The 19,123-nt window shown below is 38.4% G+C and overlaps 1 protein-coding gene across 10 annotated transcripts in view; it reads left to right on the forward strand.

Moving 5' to 3' along the window:
• PCTP (phosphatidylcholine transfer protein) overlaps nucleotides 1–19,123 on the forward strand; it is a 148,670-nt gene that overhangs the window by 32,659 nt on the left and 96,888 nt on the right. For 9 of the 10 annotated variants that reach the window (XR_008653067.2, XM_055256325.2, XM_063628415.1 and 6 more), the window contains exon 1: nucleotides 15,204–15,487. The exons of the other annotated variant lie outside the window; for it this stretch is intronic. Coding sequence is in view for 8 of the 9 variants with exons in the window: in XM_055256325.2 (XP_055112300.1) it covers nucleotides 15,242–15,487 (246 nt within the window). In the remaining variant the exon portion in view is untranslated. Of the gene's footprint in view, nucleotides 1–15,203; nucleotides 15,488–19,123 lie in introns of those variants that run through there. 10 annotated transcript variants of the gene reach the window in all.

Here is a 19,123-nt window from a genome sequence, read left to right on the forward strand (position 1 = left end):
ACATTTCACGATGTGATAGCCAAACTGAAATTATGCTTCTATGATCTTTCAGCAATGTTCTTGGATAAATGAGTGAAAAGGAAATAAAAATAACCTTTAAGTGTTAGGAAACCTTTCAATCCAGCTACACACCAGCTTTACTCACTCACTTCCTTCTCTCTTCTGCGCCCTCTACCGACTACCGACTGCGAGTCTGTATTAAATTAGCAAATTTAACTGTTTTGAACAACAAAAAAGCAATTTTCCCCAGCCTATGCCTGAAAGTCATTAAAACACAAATGATTGCTTTAAAGAATCATGCTGTCTTTTTTCTTTTTTTAGTGGCAACAGGAAAACCTAGCTATAATGTAAAAAATGAGATAATATAGATAAACCTAAGTAAAAAATAAAAATCACATCAACTCCACCTTCAATAGAACTACCAATATTTTTTGTATCTTCACACTACCTTCTCTACATAATATGTACATTATTTTTCTTATAAAAATAGGATTATATATTTTGCATATAATTTGTATAAACTTTCTCTTTTTGTATTAACCATCCATGGCAAACTCTTTCCATGTCAATAAATGGATAATCAGAAATGGCTATATGGTGTTCCATTGCAAGGATGTCCCACAATATCTTTGTGGGAACACATTAAGTCTGCTTCCAGCTTTTCTTGTTGCATTTTTAAAAAATTTCCTCTCATGTCTCATCTTCTCCATGAATACATGATAGAAGCTAGGGCCAATAGTGATAATAATTAATCTCAGGGGCTACAAATGACAGGTATCTCAATATACACACTCTTTTGTTAAATACTTCTGCCTCATTCCGTTTCCTATACTGCTTATTCTTTCCTACTAAATTGCATCCAAATATGCAGTATTAGTGCACATTTAGTGTGCACACAATAGTGAACATTTTGTAAAGATGTAAATTTTTTTCTCAATAAAATTCAAGAAGACTTTTCACCTCCAAAAATGAGAATTGGCAGTCATGAAGAAGGTAAAATCTCAATACATAAAAATAATGAGAGAAAAAGATAAGAAATAAGGGCTCCTAATCCAAGGGATTTAATCTGTGCAAAGTAGAAATTCCAGAGAATATAATGGAATTGAAAGAACAAAAGCAAAGGTGAAAACAATAGAAGGAGAACATTTTGAGCCAAAGAAATATTTAAATTTGATACTTAAAAAGATTAACTGAAAAGAAATGGAAAAAATATCCCCACATTTCTAGGTATATCCAGGCAAAATTCTTGAATATAAAAGACAAAACCTTCTATGAGAATCAAGGCTTTACGCCTGTAATCCTAGCTCTTTGGGAGGCCGAGGCAGGCGGATCACAAGGTCAGGAGATCGAGACCATCCTGGCTAACACGGTGAAACCCCATTTCTACTAAAAATACAAAAAATTAGCCGGGCGAGGTGGCGCGCGGCTATAATCCCAGCTACTCAGGAGGCTGAAGCAGGAGAATGGCATGAACCCCAGAGGCGGAGCTTGCAGTGATCTGAGATCGCTCCACTGCACTCCAGCCTGGGCGACAGAGAGAGACTCTGTCTCAAAAATAAATAAATAAATAAATAAATAAATAAATAAATAAATAAATAAAATAAAAAGAATCAAGGCTTTAAGAGCCCCATGTATTCTATAAGGGAATAGAAGTCAAGCCATTTTCCCCAAAGCTGAATGCCAAGCAGTCACTGTTTACAGAATTTTGAGCATGAAATCAAATTAGGAACTCATGAATAGTGAAGATGTAGTTTACAAGTACTCAAAGTAAGCAATAAAGTCATGCTTTAAAAACATTTTACAAATGTAAAAATATAATTCTTTACGGAGAACAGACATGTTTTAAACCACAATAATACTTATCCAGAATTTTATTCCAAGGTATGAGCAAATCCAGGAAATGGCAGATGTTAGTGAGAGGAAGTGCAAACTTACTATATTTATTTTACACAGAGAAAGTCGGCAACAATTTTTTTCTTTATACTAATATACATGATATATCTATTCAAAACCTAAAGGTAACTATTAATAAGATTTTCTCTTTTTTAAAATAATTTCATTTCTTCATTTCTAATGTTCCTTCTTTTAAAAGACAGTCATATAGGATGGATGTCTTCTATTTTAGTTATCTATTCCTGCATAATAAACAACCCCAAATATCAGTGGCTTAAAAGAACAATAGTTATTTATTTTGCCTGTGAATCTGGAATTTAGCCCAGGCTTAGCAGTGACAGCTCATCTCTGCTCCAGATAGTGTTAGCTGGGGCAGCCCGACAGGATTGGGTGGGTGGGTGGGAGGATCTGCTTTCAAGAGGACGCCTTGATATGGTTGGCAAGTTGGTGCTAACTGCGGCTGGGGAGCTCAGGCTCCAGAGCTGCTGAGGCCAGGCTGTTGGTCAGGCCCTTTAGATGTCCTCCAAGACATCCTCTTCACAAGATGCTTGGGCTTCCTCCTGGGATGGCGTCTAGGTTTTGGGTTCTAAAATGATGTCCGAGTTCTGACTTTGCAGGCAAGACGTTTGAATTGTATTTAATGCACTGTCAAGTCATTGGAGAGTTTTAGGGAGGGAGTGGCATGATGTCTGGGTTCTGAGAGAGCTCCAAAAGAAACAGGAAGCTGTTTCATCTTTTATGACCAAGTCTTAGAGGTCACAGAACATCACTTCTGATGTAGTCAGAAGTCTGCTCCAACTTAAGGTGAAGGGACACAGGCTCTACCTCTTGGAGAAAGGAGTGTTAAAGTCATATAAGAGATTATGTGGGAAGAAAAATACTGTTGTGGCCATTTTTGAAAAATACAATGAGTCCATCTTCAAAATGCTAAAGGAAAAAAAACTTTTTTAATTTTAAATTTAATTTTATATTTTTAGAGATGGGTTTCACTCTGTCACCCACGCTGGCACAAGCATAACTCATTATAACCTCCAATTCCTGGGCTCAAGTGATCCTCCTGCCTCAGCCTCCCAAATAGCTGGGACTTAGACCTGAGCCACTGTGCCTGGCCCAACAAAGTATTTTTAAAATCCCCAAATAGGTGCTCTTATTTGGCTTGGTGGTTATGAGAAATGCCTTGGAATAGAGGGATCTGGATTTGAATTCCATTTGTAATGTTTACTTTCTGTATATCTTTAGAGATGTCCTTTAGTCTTCTTAAACCATCTGTTAAATGGAAATGGAAATACTGATACTTAATTCACTGGGTTTGTAGTGAGATAATATACTTTTAAGTACTGAGCGTAGTCACTGACACATATTATACAGTTAATAAATGGTACTTTTTAGTTTCTTGTGTTTTTTTTTTTTTTTTTTTTTGAGATGGAGTCTCGCCCTGTCACCCAGGCTGGAGTGCAATGGCGCGATCTCGGCTCACTGCAAATTCCACCTCCTGGGTTCAAGCAATTCTCCTGCCTCAGCCCCCTGAGTAGCTGGGACTACAGGCGCGCATCACCACACCTGGCTAATTTTTTGTATCTTTAGTAGAGATGGGGTTTCACCATGTTGGCCAGGCTGGTCTCAAACTTCTGACCTCGTGATCCGCCCTCTTCGGCCTCCCAAAGTCCTGGGATTACAGGCGTAACCCACCGTGCCCAGCCTAAATTGTAGTTTTTAAAAAGACAAGAAAGACTGCAATGCTACTGTTTACATTGCTTGGGAGTTCTAGTCCAGTGATTGTCAAGTTTGTTTTTATCAGAAGAACCCTTTGCCTCTCTGGCCAGGTGCAATGCCTGTAATACCAGCACTTTGGAAAGCCAAGGTGGGAGGATTTGAGACCAGCCTAAGCAACACAGCGAGATCCTTGTCTCTACAAAAATAAATAAATAAAAACCTTTGCTTCTCATAAACATTTCTTCAGAGTCTGAATGCAGAAAACCAACAACTTAGCTTTTATTTGTAAAGCAAAGATGACAGAGCCTAGAGCTCTGTACCTGCTAGTTTACCCTACTTCCTGCAAAGACATCAGGAGCATCTGCTGAGACATTATGAAAACCATTGTTTCAGCCCAGCTCATTTAATATCATGGGAAAGAAAAATGATTGGTACAGCTATTAGAAAAGCTATGGTAAAGTTATCTCCTTTTTTCCCCTTAACAATATGATTGTCTATTTAGAAAACTGAGGAGAACAACTTAAAAACTACTAGAACTAACAAAAGAATTTAGTTTGGTGACTAATTCATTTATCATTTATAAACACACATATATATACACACACACACATATAGATCTATAGCTCTAGATCCAAATCTCTCTCCCTCTGTATGTACATATATATATATATATATATATTTTCTAGATATATGTCCAGAATTCTTATATTATTTCACCCAATAGATATTTGCATACTTATTATGTGCCAGGTGTGTGCTAGTGACCGGGGAGGCAGTGGTGAGTAGGGTAGCAGGTCTCACTGTCCAGCTTATGCTCTGATGTGGGAGACAGACGCTTAACTAATTACTAACTAACTGAGATTAGTGTTGGAAAGCAATTAATATTTATTTATTTATTTATTTATTTACTTTTTATTGTTTTCCTCCTACCCCCACTGGGGTACAAATCCAATAATAAATGCAATAAATTTCATGCAAGAAGAAAAGGAAAGGCTGAAATAAAAAAAAAAAAAAAGAGTTGAGGGAGGGTTGGGATTAGGGGAGGAGAGTCTGTGGAAGGAGTGCTCAAGCTGATACCCAGAGGGTAAGGATGGCTGAAGTGCTGAGGAGGATGGGTGAAGAGGAGAGAACAGCCTGGGGGTGGGGTGATTGAAAAGAGAACACAGGACTTTGTAGGCAAGGAGTTTGAATTATATTTAATGCTCTGTGATGTCATGGGAGGATTTTAGGGAGGGTGTGGCATGATCTTCTTAGCATTTTAACACAGCTCTCTCTGTCTCTGTGTAGGGAGTGGATCCAGCAGGGAGATGTCAGAAGGTCACTGAATCATCAGGGCAACATTGATAGTGGCTTCAGCTGGGTGGGCAGTCTAAATAGAAAGAAATGAACAGATTTCAGCTATGTGGGAAGTAGAAATGGAAAAATTGTTGACAAATCAGATATAGGGTTTGAAGAAAGCAGAAAAATATAGTTGTAAGGTTTTCAAACTTCCAAAGAAATCTGATTTGTCCTCATGGACACACAACCTTAGTGAAAAAGCAAGTAGGAGGCGCCCAAATACGTTTTCTTCCCTGGTGGAAGTGGTCTATATTAAGTCTGCTGAAGTCACCCAGAGCATAGTCTACTTTCCCAGAGAAAGACAGCCAGGACTCTGATCCACACTTGAGACCTCCACTATAAAGAGAAGATTTCAGGTGCAGGAAAAAAGGCACCGACATTTACGCTGATTAGTATGAGGGTGCAGTTCTGTAGTCTGGGGATCACAGCCCAAGTGTAACTCTAGACTTTCGGGCTGAAATATCCTGGTGTTGAACTTGGATCTCCTGCCATGATGAATCAGGGAACGGAAGGGACTTCGTAATACAATACATCCAGCTTCTCTGTGGAATCCCGTTACTGGAAGAAAGGTGAATGATGACTTTATTCTTTGATCCCTTCCAGGATTCAAACAAACTTAGTGTTCTGAACTGTCAATTTTATTTAGTGAGTTTCACATAAAGTATCTGTATTAACAGGCAAAACTGTAAACTCATCTTTCTTAACATCTGATTTTCATGTTCTTATTTTACTTATGTTAGCAGGCTAAATATACCACGGACTCTCAGTCTTTATGCATGTACGACAACATGGTTTGACTAACTGAATAACAAAGTTGTTACCCAATGTATCCTTGTGCCTCAATTCCCTTATCTGTAAAATGAAAGTGGTAGACTCGATAACACATAACATGTACATACAATGATTTCTCCAATTCGTTGTTTGTGTTCATGTGTTTACATGGACTACTGGTTAAGGATGAGATTTGGCATCTGATACACCTTTGTACTCTACAACAGCCATTAGGGCCATGAAACCATAAAAATTCATACTGAAGGAGCTTTCAGATGTAGCCTTTAATGTATTCTTTTATCTATTAGTGTACTCACTCATTTGACAAATATTTATTAATGATAAATACACAATTGTCAAATGAATGAATACATACATATGAAAGAGAATACATTAAAGGTGATATCTGAATTATTTTTCAGCATGACATTATATGACATTTATGGCTATAATGGTTCATAAAAAGCCTTTTGGTAATGAAGACCTTTATAAATGTAATGGGGTTAGAAGCTATGTTCACTGCTTCATGCCTGCAGATTCGACATCCATAATAGATGCCCAAAACATGAGAAAGGGGGCTCTAAAATCTCACAGAACTGACTCTAAACTCCAACTCTGCCTTTGACCTGCTCATGAGACCTTGGACAAGTTACTTCACTTCTCTAAACCTCAGTTTCTTCCTGTGCAACCTGGAGATTATAATAGAACTGACTTCACAGTGGCATTGTTGGGATTAAATGAAAACACTTAGCATAGTTCCTAGTCCATAATGAGTACTCGGCAGGCTTAAACTATTATTAACTGACTGTTGCAAGTTATTTTATAAGCTTTAGAGGCCAGCAACAGTTGTCTCTAAAGCTTATAAAATGACATTTTTTTTTTTGCTTCTCCATTGCCCTACCATGATAAAACTCTAGTGCTTTTGTGTGTGTGTGTGTGTGTGTGTGTGTGTGTGTGTGTGTGTGACGTATTCTCACTTTGTCCCCCAGGCAGGAGTGCAGTGGCGCAATCTTGGCTCACTGCAACCTCTGCCTCCTGGGTTCCAATGATTCTCCTGCCTCAGCCTCCTGAGTAGCTGGGATTACAGATGTGCTACTGTACTTTAATAGGAGTAGACATTCAGTAGTACAAGTTGAATAGACTAGAACTAAACTGATTTGGATGGCAATTGAAACATTAAAATCCACTCTGCTGTAGAATTTAGAAATGCCTATCAAGTTTTCACTTTCACTTTTCAGAGTGCTTTTGCTCATGTTATCTGTTTAATCACGTCAGCAAGTCCTTGAGATCGGCATTATTATTTTTACATCACTGTTAAGTAAACAGGTTTAAAAAATTAAAGTGACTTGTCTGGTTCTTAAAGTGACTAGAACTTGTCCTTGACTCTTATCTTGGGAATCCACATACCAAATTAATTCTGCAATGTGAAAAATATCTTTAGGGACAGTGACAAGTTCTGATCTTACCCAGATGTTTTCTCTATGATATCACATATTTCATTCACTTCTCAATTGCTTGGTGCACAATAGCTTTTACTAGTAAATGAGAACAGATACAGTAGTCTCCCCTTAGCCATGGTTTCCTTTTCCCAGGTTTCAGTTACTTTCAACTGAGATCTGAAAATATTTAATGGAAAAATTCCAGAAATAATTCATAAGTTTTAAACTGTGTACCATTCTGAACAGCGTGGTGAAATCTTGCACCACCTCACCCCCTTCCACCTGGGACATGAATTATTCCTTTGTCCAGTGTATCCACTCTGTCTATGTTAAGTGACTCACCTGCTGGAAGGCAGCTAGCTCAGTTATCAGATTGTCATGATAATTCAGTGCCTTTCTTCAAGTAACCCTTATTTTACTTAATTATCCTATGTGGTTATTAGTTATTGTTGTTAATTTCTTACTGTGCATAATTTATGAACTAAATTTTATCATAGGTATGTATAGGTAGGGAAAAACATAGTGTATATAGGGTTCAGTAAAGAAAAATCATAGTGTTTGTAGGGTTCAGTACTATCTGTGGTTTCTGGTACCCACTGGGGGTCTTGAAACACATCCCCTGAGGATAAGGGGGGACTACTGTATACTTTTAATATCTCAATTTTTTGAAAAAAAAATTGATCAACAGGTAATGCATGTGTGTTCTCTATGCAGTTAGACATCTGTGAACATGCATTCATTCATTTTTAATAGCATTCCAAAATGGTGTTTTTTTCTGCTATTTTTTCATTACAATTATATCTTTATTAGAATTTTTAAATTTAAATTATGTGTAATTCAAAAACACCAAAAAGGGCAGATAGTAATAGAACATTCATGAACCCACCACTCAGCATATACATTAATATTATGCCTTATTTAGTTTATACTTTTTTAAAAAAATAAAATATTACAGCTACCACTGAAGTTAATCTGAATCCCTCCTATTTACATTTTAAACACTTCAGGGCATATGTATAGTTTATAAACACTATAAAGTTTCTTACCCTGTACATCCTTCTGTGACTTGCTTTTTTCATTTAACAGTTTACAAGATTTATCCATGATATACAAGTATATATATTTTTTATTTCAAAAACTATCAGATGAACATATTTATTATTTACTCTGTGGTTGGTGGATATTTATGTTGTTTCCAAGTTTTTTCCACTAAAATAATGTGCATCCTTATGCAGTATTATCAGTTCTCTCAGGTATACTCAAAAGTGGAACTGCTGGGTCAGACTGTGTGTATTCTCACATTTAATAGGTCTTGTTGAGTTGTTTTTAAAACTACTACTTGCACTTTAACCAGAATATTTTATGTTGGAACTTTCATTTCCCTGAAAATTCACCAACACCTAAAGTTAGATTTTAAAGTTTTTGCCAATTTTCTGTAAATGAAATGATACAACTGATTTTGCATTTTTCCAATTACTATGCAAGTAGAACAGCTTTTCCTTGTTTATATGCTGTTTGGGTTTTTTTCCACTGTTCATATTTTCAGTTGCATTATTTGGGCTTTCTTATTGATTTCTAAAATTTCATTGTATATTTTCAATATTGATCCTTTATTGGCTATGTGATTAACAAATGTCTTCTACCAATCTATGTGATGGATTTTAATTTATAGTGTATAACTGAACAGGAATTCTTGCTTTTTAAAGTAGGCAATAATTGATCTTTTATGGTTTGTTCTGTGTTGTGTCTTTAAGAATTTTTTTAAACTGTTAGGTAATAAAGCTTTACTCCTATATTATAATTTAAAATTTTCCACGTTTTGCCTTACGCAGTTGGTTCTTTATATGTCTGAAATTTCTATTGTTGTATGATATGATACAGGAATATAATTTTAAAAATAAGGATAGCCAGTTGTGCCAACAGCAGTTTTAAAATTGTCCATTCTTGCTTAGGTACTGTGTTTCAAAACGTACATGGATTTGATGATGGATAGAAAGCTGCTACATGAGTTTTTTTAAAATCATTTTTTCCCTAGCCCTAGGTCAATATTATATTATTTTCTTTATGATAAATCCTAATATCTTATAGGGAATATTTTTATTTTTTCCCTCCTACTTTAAAAAATTGCTTTCCTCTGTTTTCAAATTGCTTGACCTTTAACACTTTCTTATAAATTTTAGAATTGGTGTGTCAAGTTCCTTGAACACCCTTTATGGAAATCTATTTAAATACCATTGGATTTATAGTTTCGATAGCTAGAAATGGTGTTTAAAATATTAAATATCTTAAGCCGTGTGTATAGTATCAGTGAGAAGTCAGTGCAGAAAACAAACACTCTCTAGGTATCTAAGCAGAAATGAATTTAATTCAGGAAATTAGCTGTGGGCTAGCTCCTGGAATAAGTATATATTTGTTTTGTTTTTTCGTTTCCAAATGTATAGGGGGCAGAAACTGGCTATTTTTGTTTATTTGCTCTTCTTCGTCTTCTTTTTCTTTTTTCTTGTTTTTTGCATTGTCATTGGAGAACACTATTTATTCTTCTGTATTTGTTGAAAACATCCTTTGTGGCTTACAAGAGTGCCAATTTTAATGAATGTTTTATGAGGATTTGCAAATGTTAGGTGTGTTCTACTTATTGAGTATGAGGTTCTATATATGACCTTTAGATCAAGCGTATGAGTTTCATGCGGAAATCTTCCCTATCTACTAGTTTTTTTGTCTGCTTGGTCAATTTCCTAAAAAGGAGCCTTAAAGTGTTCCACTGTAATGATGAATTTGCTGATTTCTCCTTATACTGATGATAATTTTTGCCTTACGTATTTAAGTTGTAAAATGAATATATACAAATTTAAGCATTCCGAGAACGTGAAGAGTTGTCCTTTTACCATTAACTCGGAAACTTCTATTAATTTTTTTCTTTTAAAGTCCATTTATTCTGATATTTTAGGAATCACACAAGCTTTCTTTTCTTTTCTTTCAGATTGACTTGTAAATATTTTCCATGCCTTTAACTTCACATTTCTGTGTAATTATGTTTTAGTTATGGTCTCTTATAAATACATATATCCGGGTTTTTCCTAAATTTTTATTTTGAATAATTTCAAATATGCAGAAAAGTTGAAGAAATAGAAAATAAAATCCTGGCTACCTTTCATCTAAATTTATCGATTATCTAGTTTTGTCACTTTTGCTTCTCTATCTATATATCAACCACACTTTTTTTAATGGAACCATCTGAACGTAAGATGCGAGTATCATGCTGCTTCACCCCTAAATAATTCAGCATTCATTTCTCAAGAATAAGAATATTATTCCACTCAACCACAATAACATTGTTTACACCTACAAAGTTAACAATAGTTTTATAATATTTTCGAAAAGTGGTGCATAAACAAATACCCCCAATTATCCCAGAAATGCCTTCTAATGGCTTTTTCCTAATCCATGACTCAAGATTTATGCATGGCACATAATTGTTATTTCCCTTGACTTTTAGAATAGCTTCTTTCATATTGAACTGTTTTACTAGTTATTCTGAGAAATTTTCCACTTACTGGGTTTGTCTGTTTGGGGTCTTATGACTAGTTACAAGTTAGACATTTTGGCAAAAATGTTTAGATGATATTATAAACTTATTGCATCATGTCATGGAGGCTGTGATGTCAGTTGTCCCACTATTTGTGATGTAATTGATAGCTTGATTAAGGTGGCAACCACTAGATCTTCCCATTATAAAGTTACACTTTCCTGACTGTAAGTAGCTAGTAATCGATGGGTGATTCTTTGCAATGAAATGCAAAGTTTAATCTGCATACCCTTTCACCCAGTGGTTGCAGCATCCATTTATGATCCTTGCCTAAATCTATTAATTATTAATAGGGGGTCAAAGAATGCAAGTTTTCAAATGTTGACATTCTTTCTACCTGAATTCTTTGGCATTCTTTTCTAAAGAAGAAACTTTTCTCCTCTCTATCTTCCCTATTTTTCTTCCCTACTTTTTTTTTAACTGAGTAACACTGTGGAAACACAGATTTCTTTTTAAATCCAGTATTTTATAATCTATTACTATAACTATTCTTTGTGAAATTTCCCAAAATTTGGAGACTGGGAAATCTTTCAAGCCAACTTCCATATCTTTTAGACATAACTCTAATTGTCTTTGAACATCTCTCCTTATTCTCAGGAACAATATGTTTTAGGCTTACTTTAAAAGTTCCCTGCCCCAGTCCTAGAATCAGTCTTTTTTCCAAGAATCTTTTAGTAGACAATGATATATAGAAGCCAAGAACTGGGCCACAGGTGTGCTCAATGCTAATGGCGTGCCAATGCTTCTAGTCTTCCAGATCATTTTAATGGACAGATCAAGGAACACACACACACACACACACACACACACACTGAATTGTACTGCATTGGTGAATATATCACAACTTGTTTTATCCATTCACCCATTAAAGGTCATTTGGGTTGTATTTGGGTTGTTTCCAGTTTGGGGCTAATACAAATAAAGCTTCCATGAACATTTGTGTACAAGTCCATGTTTGAACAATGCTTTATTTTTTTCTCTTGAGTGAATACCTAGGAGTATGATGATTGGACTGTATGGTAAGTGTATGTTTAACTTTTTAAAAAAATTGTCAGTTTTCCAAAGCGTTTGTACTGTTTTCATTTCTACCAGCAATGTATGAGAGTTCTAGTTCCTCAACATCCTTGCCAACACTTGCTTTGATTAATCTTTTTAATTTTAGCTATTCTAAAATAGCCATAGTGGCACCTAATTGTGATTTTAATTTACATGACCCTATTGACTAATGTTGTTGAGCATCTTTTCATATTCTTATTTGCCACCAGTATATATTTTTTGGTGAAGTGTCTGTTTAAATTTTTTTTACCTATTTTTATTGGGTAGGTTTTTTTTATCTTGAGTTTTGAGAGTTCATATCCTTAAAGTTTAATATGCACAGTTAAAGTAAACTAAACAACACTAAAGTTAATATCTTGCATCTGCCTCCTTAACACAACTCTGACCTTGCCCTCCCTTGTTCCAGGTTTCTGTAGGTTAGAACTTTAGTTCCACTTTATTTTTATATGTGCCTTTTTTTTTCTGTATTCTCCCCACCTACCCAACCCATCCCCTGGCCTCTTTATTCTCTACTTATCGGGCTTCAGTCAGAAGTGTTTAGCCTTTTCAATGTGTCCTTCGTGTTTCTTAATTACTCTTTCATGTTTTCCATTTCTTTATACCTCTGTTCTGCTTCCTGGGAATTTACTCACCACAGCTACTTTCTTATTCCCTGATCTCTCTTGAACTGTGGTAGGGCAACTATATTACCTTTCTTTTAAATTCTTAATTTTAATAACTATATTTTGTATTTATGGAGAGTCTACTTGGTTATTTTTCAAAGTCAATGCTCTTCTCTTCCCCACCTGCATTCTGAATCAAATTAAAGGTAGATGCTAATCAGACAATGGATCAGCATTTCACCTTTATTACAAATAAAGCTGCTTGGAGAACAGGGCTTGGGTTTGTGGCAACAATAGAATTATAACACTCTGCCTATAATCAAACTTGCCCTCCAGGCACAGGCATCATTAGGAAACCTAGATTCTGGTGTCAGAGCCTGTCCTCTTGAGTCTACTATACAACCTAGGGCAGATGAGAATGCATATTTTCTACAAGTAGACAGTTGCCAAAAAGGAAGAGCCAGAAGGGTTGATCTAGACCTGACCAGTAGTTCCTTCTCCTAAACTCATCATCTACAGTCACGCATATCATAATAACATTTTGGTCAATGTTGGATTGCATATATGATGATGGTCCCATATGATTCTAGCACCATATTTTTGTTTTACCTTTTCTATGTTAATTAGGTTTAGATACACAAATACCATTGTGTCACAATTGCCTTCGGTATTCAGTACAGTAACCTGTTGTATAGGTTTGTAGCCCAGGAACAATAGGCTCTACCATACAGCCTACATATGTAGTAGAATCTACCATCTAGGTTGGTGTAAGTGCACTCTATGATGTATGCTTTAGGATGCAATTGCCCGATGACACATTTCTCAGAATATATCCCTGTTATTAAGCAATGCATGACTGTATTTAAATCAGCCATCTTCTCCAGAGTAGGAGTTGAGCAAATGAGTGAGGTCAAACGTATTTCCCTAATGGAAGTTCCTCCACTGGGAAACATTGCATGGGGAGGTGGGGAGAGGACCAGTCATCCATTCTAAGGATATCCAGGAGCTGGTGTTGCTGGCTTTCATTCTCTCTTCCCTTTCTGAAACCTGGAAGTACCCTTTTTCACTTTTCAGCTAAGCTATGTATTTACAACTATTTTCAACACGTTTTAACCAACATTTCCATGTTTGAAGCCAGGAGCTTTAGCTGCCATTTTGCCAGAAGTTGTTTCACAGAGTTTTTTTTCACAAAGGAAACAGGCTATTAAGGCAATTTCTCAAGAACAGGCCTTCCTGGATCCCTTTCCTAGCTGTTTTTAGACTTTAGAGATATCATAAAATATTTCCTAACATTATTCTTTCATTAACTGTAATAAAATAACTGAGTGTAAATTTCAGCATATTCAAGGGTATATTTATTTTTCTCCTGAGTTTAGTAGGCAACACACTTTTAAACACATACAATAAATACAATTTGAATTGCATGCCTTATATTTTGCATGATGTCATTTGTGCTCTTATGCTTGTCTCCATTAGTCTATTGCTATATAGTAATAAAGCTTTATCAAATCAAACCTTTATAATGGATTCCTTGAAGATACTTGAAAATACTTCATAGCCAACAGTTTTTACACAATTGCTTTTTCAAGCAATGAATTTCCATTTAAATAAAATATAGATTTACAATACATAGAAAATTTACAAGGCGTTATAAAAAACAGTGGGAAAGTATGTCTAGTCTAAACTTTTGTGCATTTTGTCTAGGAAAATTTCACATCCCTCTTTCCACACCTATAAAACGAAACAGAACCAGGACTGACTTGAGGAAAGCAATTATTTATCTCTGCTGTGTCTAACTAAGCAAGCTGCCAAATGTGATCATTTGCCTGATTGGAAATTCGCATAAATGAAGACTTTGCCATCAACTTTCTTTCAAGTAAGGAAAGAAAAGCATTTCGATATAGTAACGCAAAACAAGTGGAAATTTTTATTGAACATTTACTTGGACAGTCACTGTGCAAAATTATTCCTTGTCCAACCACCTCCTCAGCTGTAACTGGTGGCACAATTCTTGACCCATTTTACAGATTAGGAAACATGAGTTTCCAGAGTTTATTGGCACTCATGTGGCTGTTACATCGTTTTGATATTTAAACGACCTACTTTATTCAAAGTCAGGTAGTACAGTCTGCTGGTGGGAAATACAGTATTACCCAAGGGACTTCAAAGGAAGAAGAAGATGTTTGGGTTGCACGGTGAGCTAAATTATGCAAGTTGCAGAAATCCTAGGTGGATAGTATGACACCTTTCAGATCAGTTTCTACCCTCAAGGGTGGCAACAACCTCGTAGATCCATTATGGATTAGGTTTATAAACTGTTTTGGTGTCATGAACCCCTAGAGTCTTCTGGGGAATCCAATGGACCTCATCTCAGAATAATGTTTTAAAATGTATGGCAGAAAGAAGAGAAATTATATTGAAATACACTTCTGGCATTTGACCCCTTAGGATTTTTCCAGCATTTCTACTCTGCCCACCTCTCCTCTCATGTCTACCAAAGAGGCTTTCTCTACTTTATTCAGAAAGGTAAATGAGAGACACTCAAACAGGTCTGCAGGTTATGGGCGTAGCAGGGAGTATGGGATGGGCTACTGAGGAGCTGTTTTTGAGGTGACATCACTGTCTCCCTTCCTCTTCCTTTTCCCTTCCCTCTGGAAGCCTCCTCACTTCTCTAGCTCTTCCTTCCTTCCTCACATCAAGTCCAATTTTTCTCCTTTTACTTCTTGTCTATCCTCCTCGCTCCTTGCTCAGCCCCGCCCGCTTTTCTAGGCCCGCCCCTCCAGGGCCCCACTCTCAGGCCGCTCCTCCAGTCTAGGCCCCGCCTCCTCCTCAGTTTCCTGCCAATGGCGCTGGGGCAGCCGGGGCAGCCCTGTCACCCCGCCCCGAGGCCCACACCAAGGGTGTCCGCGGCCTGCCCCTCCAGGCGGAGGAGCCGGGACTGCGGAAGGATGGAGCTGGCCGCGGGAGGCTTCTCGGAGGAGCAGTTCTGGGAGGCCTGCGCCGAGCTCCAGCAGCCCGCTCTGGCCGGGGCCGACTGGCAGCTCCTAGTGGAGACCTCGGGCATCAGCATCTACCGGCTGCTGGACAAGGTAGCGGGCAACCCGCTGGAGGACCGCGGGGCCTAGAATGCGCCGGGGTCGACCTCCCCGCAGGGAGTGAGGGCCGGTAGTCGCGGAAGGGACAGGGGCGGGTCTTCTCCGGCTCAGGAAGGAGCTCCGCCCGGACCCTGTCTCCAGCTCTGAAGCTAGCGCAGGGACGGTGCCTCCAAGTGACTGCCCTGCAGATCCAGGGGAGTTGCAAGGTCATAGGAGTTCAGCCTCAGATCAGGACCGACGGGGCATGTAGTTAGAAGTTAATGACAGTTGAAACGTGGGTCAGCTGGTTCCTAGGCCCGTGCACAAGTCTGCAAGGGACGTTGATCCGCACTCTCCAATGCGTGCCAGTGGCATTTGGGGGACTGGGGGTGGGGGAGGGGCGGTATCTTAGGGCTTTGATATAGGAGGAAAAGAAACAGAACTTTTCAAGGACTGGATGTGCAGGGTGGTGAGTGTCGGGGGTTGCCGAGAAGGGCCCTACTATTTTAGTGACTCTTTAGTGTTTCTTTTGGTTGTTGCCCCTTCCTTCCAAGTTGCTCTTAATAAGTTGAGTCTGAAGCTTCAGGCAGAAGGAGTAAAGATGTAGGAGGAATGGGATTGGTTGTTGAAGTCTTTGGAACCAGGTAGCCATCCAGGTGGAAGGCATTGCCCCTTAGGCCTGTCATCCAAGGCTTGTCATCGGTTGCTTTGTGTAATAGTCGCAGCATGGCAAGTAGGTTAAAAGTCGCCTGCAGGTAATGTGGGTGAAACTGAAGTTTCCTAATACAGGACCAGGGTATTATAGTGTTAGAGTTAGGAGGATACCTCATGCTCACCTGGTTAAACCAGGTGAAGTCACTCCTGAAATGGCCCAGATAAGTGAATAGCAGATGTGGGATTGGAGGGTTCCTGATCTTGTGAATGTCAAACATGTGGTTGCCTTTTTAGGCAATTGCATTTTTGTTTACATCAGATATAGTATTTTTATATTTTAAAACAGAAAACAAATGTTTGCAATATTTAGAAGTTGCTCACCTGTTAAACAGGAATGAAAACTCTGCCTGCCCCATTGCAGGGTTGTTAGGGGGTTCAAATCCAATCTGTCAGATATGTGTGAAAATTTGATAGCTGTAAATAACTCTACAATGCACAGGACAGTGACCCCATACCTCTCCCGGGGAAGAATTATCCAGTCCCAAATTGTACTATTGCCAAGGTCAAGAAACCCTACTCTAAATAAATGGAGAATATAGGTATTATGAAGAAATTTCCTGTCTAAATACATATGTATTTGCTTTGGATGCAGTCCGTCCCTCTCCAGTTAGTGGGACTGTAAGACATGCCACTTTGAATACTTACAAATTAGTAGGGCTGGCCTTTTCATAATCCAGAACACAGCAGATACTGCAAGTGGCTAAGCTGCCATATTTACTTTTTTTCTGTATACAGATGTTATAACTTGATGGATTACTCACTCAACAAACTCTGAATGCTTGCTGTGTACTAGGACCATTGGGTTTAACAAGATGATCAAGAAGCTCACAGTCTAGAACAGGCAGAATTAATTTCTTAGGGTAACTTTAAAAGGTACCTTAGTTTGAAAACTGATACATTTTCAGACGAAGTCTTTCTTTTAATTTTTATTTTTTAGAGATGAGGCCTTGCTATGTTGCCCAGGTTGATCTTGAACTCCTGGGCCCAAGCAATCCTCCTGCCGCAGCCCTCAGCCTCCCAAAGTGCTGGGATTACAGGGATGAGCCACCACACCCAGCCAGGCAAAATTCTTTTATCTTCTCTGCTATTCCATTTTTCTTACCAGCCACATCAAGGCTTTGGCCAAGTTTTGTTGATTCAACTGCTCAGACGTATCTAGCATCTGGCTTATTTCCTCCCATTTTTCTTTCCTTTATCTTTGCTACTTTGGGTACTCAGCACCCCTCACTTAGAATTGCAGTGACCTCTTAAATAGTTTCTTGGCCTACCACCTCTCTGCTCCTGTCTGTCCTACACCTTCCGGTGCAATCAAACATCTGAGAAGCAGTGATCTTATCACTACCTTTTCAGTGGCCTATTGATTGCAGAAATAACAATAATCATCACTGTAATAGCTAACATTTATTGCATGATTTCTTATAATTCAGGTGCTAAGTGTTTTGGAAGTACTGATTTACTCAATCCTTGCATCAACCCTATGATAAGGTACTATGATGATCACCTTTTTACCTATATGTAAATGAATGCATAGAAAGGTTAAGTTGGTTGCTCAAGATTCCAGCTAGGATCCAAACCCAGCTGTCTGCCTCCAGTCTTGTGCCTTCAACATGCTCCTGCATTGCCTCTCCAAACAGAAGGCAAATGGTGCCTGGTGGGTACACTGAACTAATTTGGTCTCAACTCACATTTCCATCATTCTCTCCTATTACTTTTCCATAGACCTGACATCTTCTCCTCTAGCCAGCCCAGACCACTGTGCCATCTTCCCTGTATACAAACGAGGCAGTTGAGGTCCAGAGAAAGTCAGTGGCATATACAAAGTATATGGCTAAGAAGTGGTGAATAAAACTGGGATTTAGATCCAAGTCCATCTGCCCATGAAGCCCCTACTCTTTCCCCAAGCCACACATGCTCTTTTTCTAATAAAGCTTCCCGCATGTGGGATGGACCACCTTAGGAGCGTGAGTCCTCATTATTGGAGGTACAGTACTGCGTTGGAGAAAAAACTCAAACTGTGTTTTTTTCATTATCTCAACATCACCAGCCACACAGAAACACAGAAGACTCCTGTGACCAAATGTCTGAGGATTTCTCCCCAAACACCAAGTAAGCAGTCAGTTTTGCAGTGGACATCAGTTAGGTGTCCTCCTGTTCAGTGTTGACACTACCTACCTGGAAATAGTGTCAGATCCCATAGGTTGAGGTCCCAGTCCCACAAGATTAACCCCCTCTTCCCTGCCACTTGTAATGCCAGTTGAAAGCCCCAGGTTGTTTTACCTGTGCTTCTAACCAACTGGCTATAAATAGGGGATCCCATGACCCCCTCCTTGGATTCAATTAATTTACTAGAGAGGCTGACAGAACTCAGGGAAACACTTGCTTACACTAACTGGTTTGTTATAAAGGATATTACAAAGGATACAGATGCATAAGATGAGGTATGGGGGAAGGGTCTTGGAACTTCCATGCCCTCCTTGGATGCATCACCCTCCAGGAACCTCTATGAGTTCAGCTATCCAGAAACTCTCTGAACCCTGTCCTCTTGGGTCTTTTATGGAAACTTCATTGGCTAGGCATGATTGAAGCATGGACAACAGTTGAAATGTGACTGGACAGAAAGGGTCTGAGCTCATATTAATAGACTGATTGGGGAAACCCAAGAAGGCCTGTCCAGATTCTTCTGGCCTCTCCATGCAACATTCCTTCTTCCAGGATATGGGGCAGGACTCTCCCTGGAATGAAGGTCTTGCAACTCTTCGCTCAACTCCTGAGGCCTAAAATGCACCAACATACAAAAGACTGTAACGAGGGCTATGAGAGTTATGAACCAGGAACAGTGGATAGAAACATATGTGTGTGTGTGTGCGTATTGGATGTACAGTACTGGAGTATGTGTGTGGGTGTGTGTGTATACTCTATGTCCAATACACACACCCC

The sequence above is a fragment of the Symphalangus syndactylus genome, chromosome 20, assembly GCF_028878055.3.
Source record: "Symphalangus syndactylus isolate Jambi chromosome 20, NHGRI_mSymSyn1-v2.1_pri, whole genome shotgun sequence".
NCBI lineage: Eukaryota > Metazoa > Chordata > Mammalia > Primates > Hylobatidae > Symphalangus > Symphalangus syndactylus.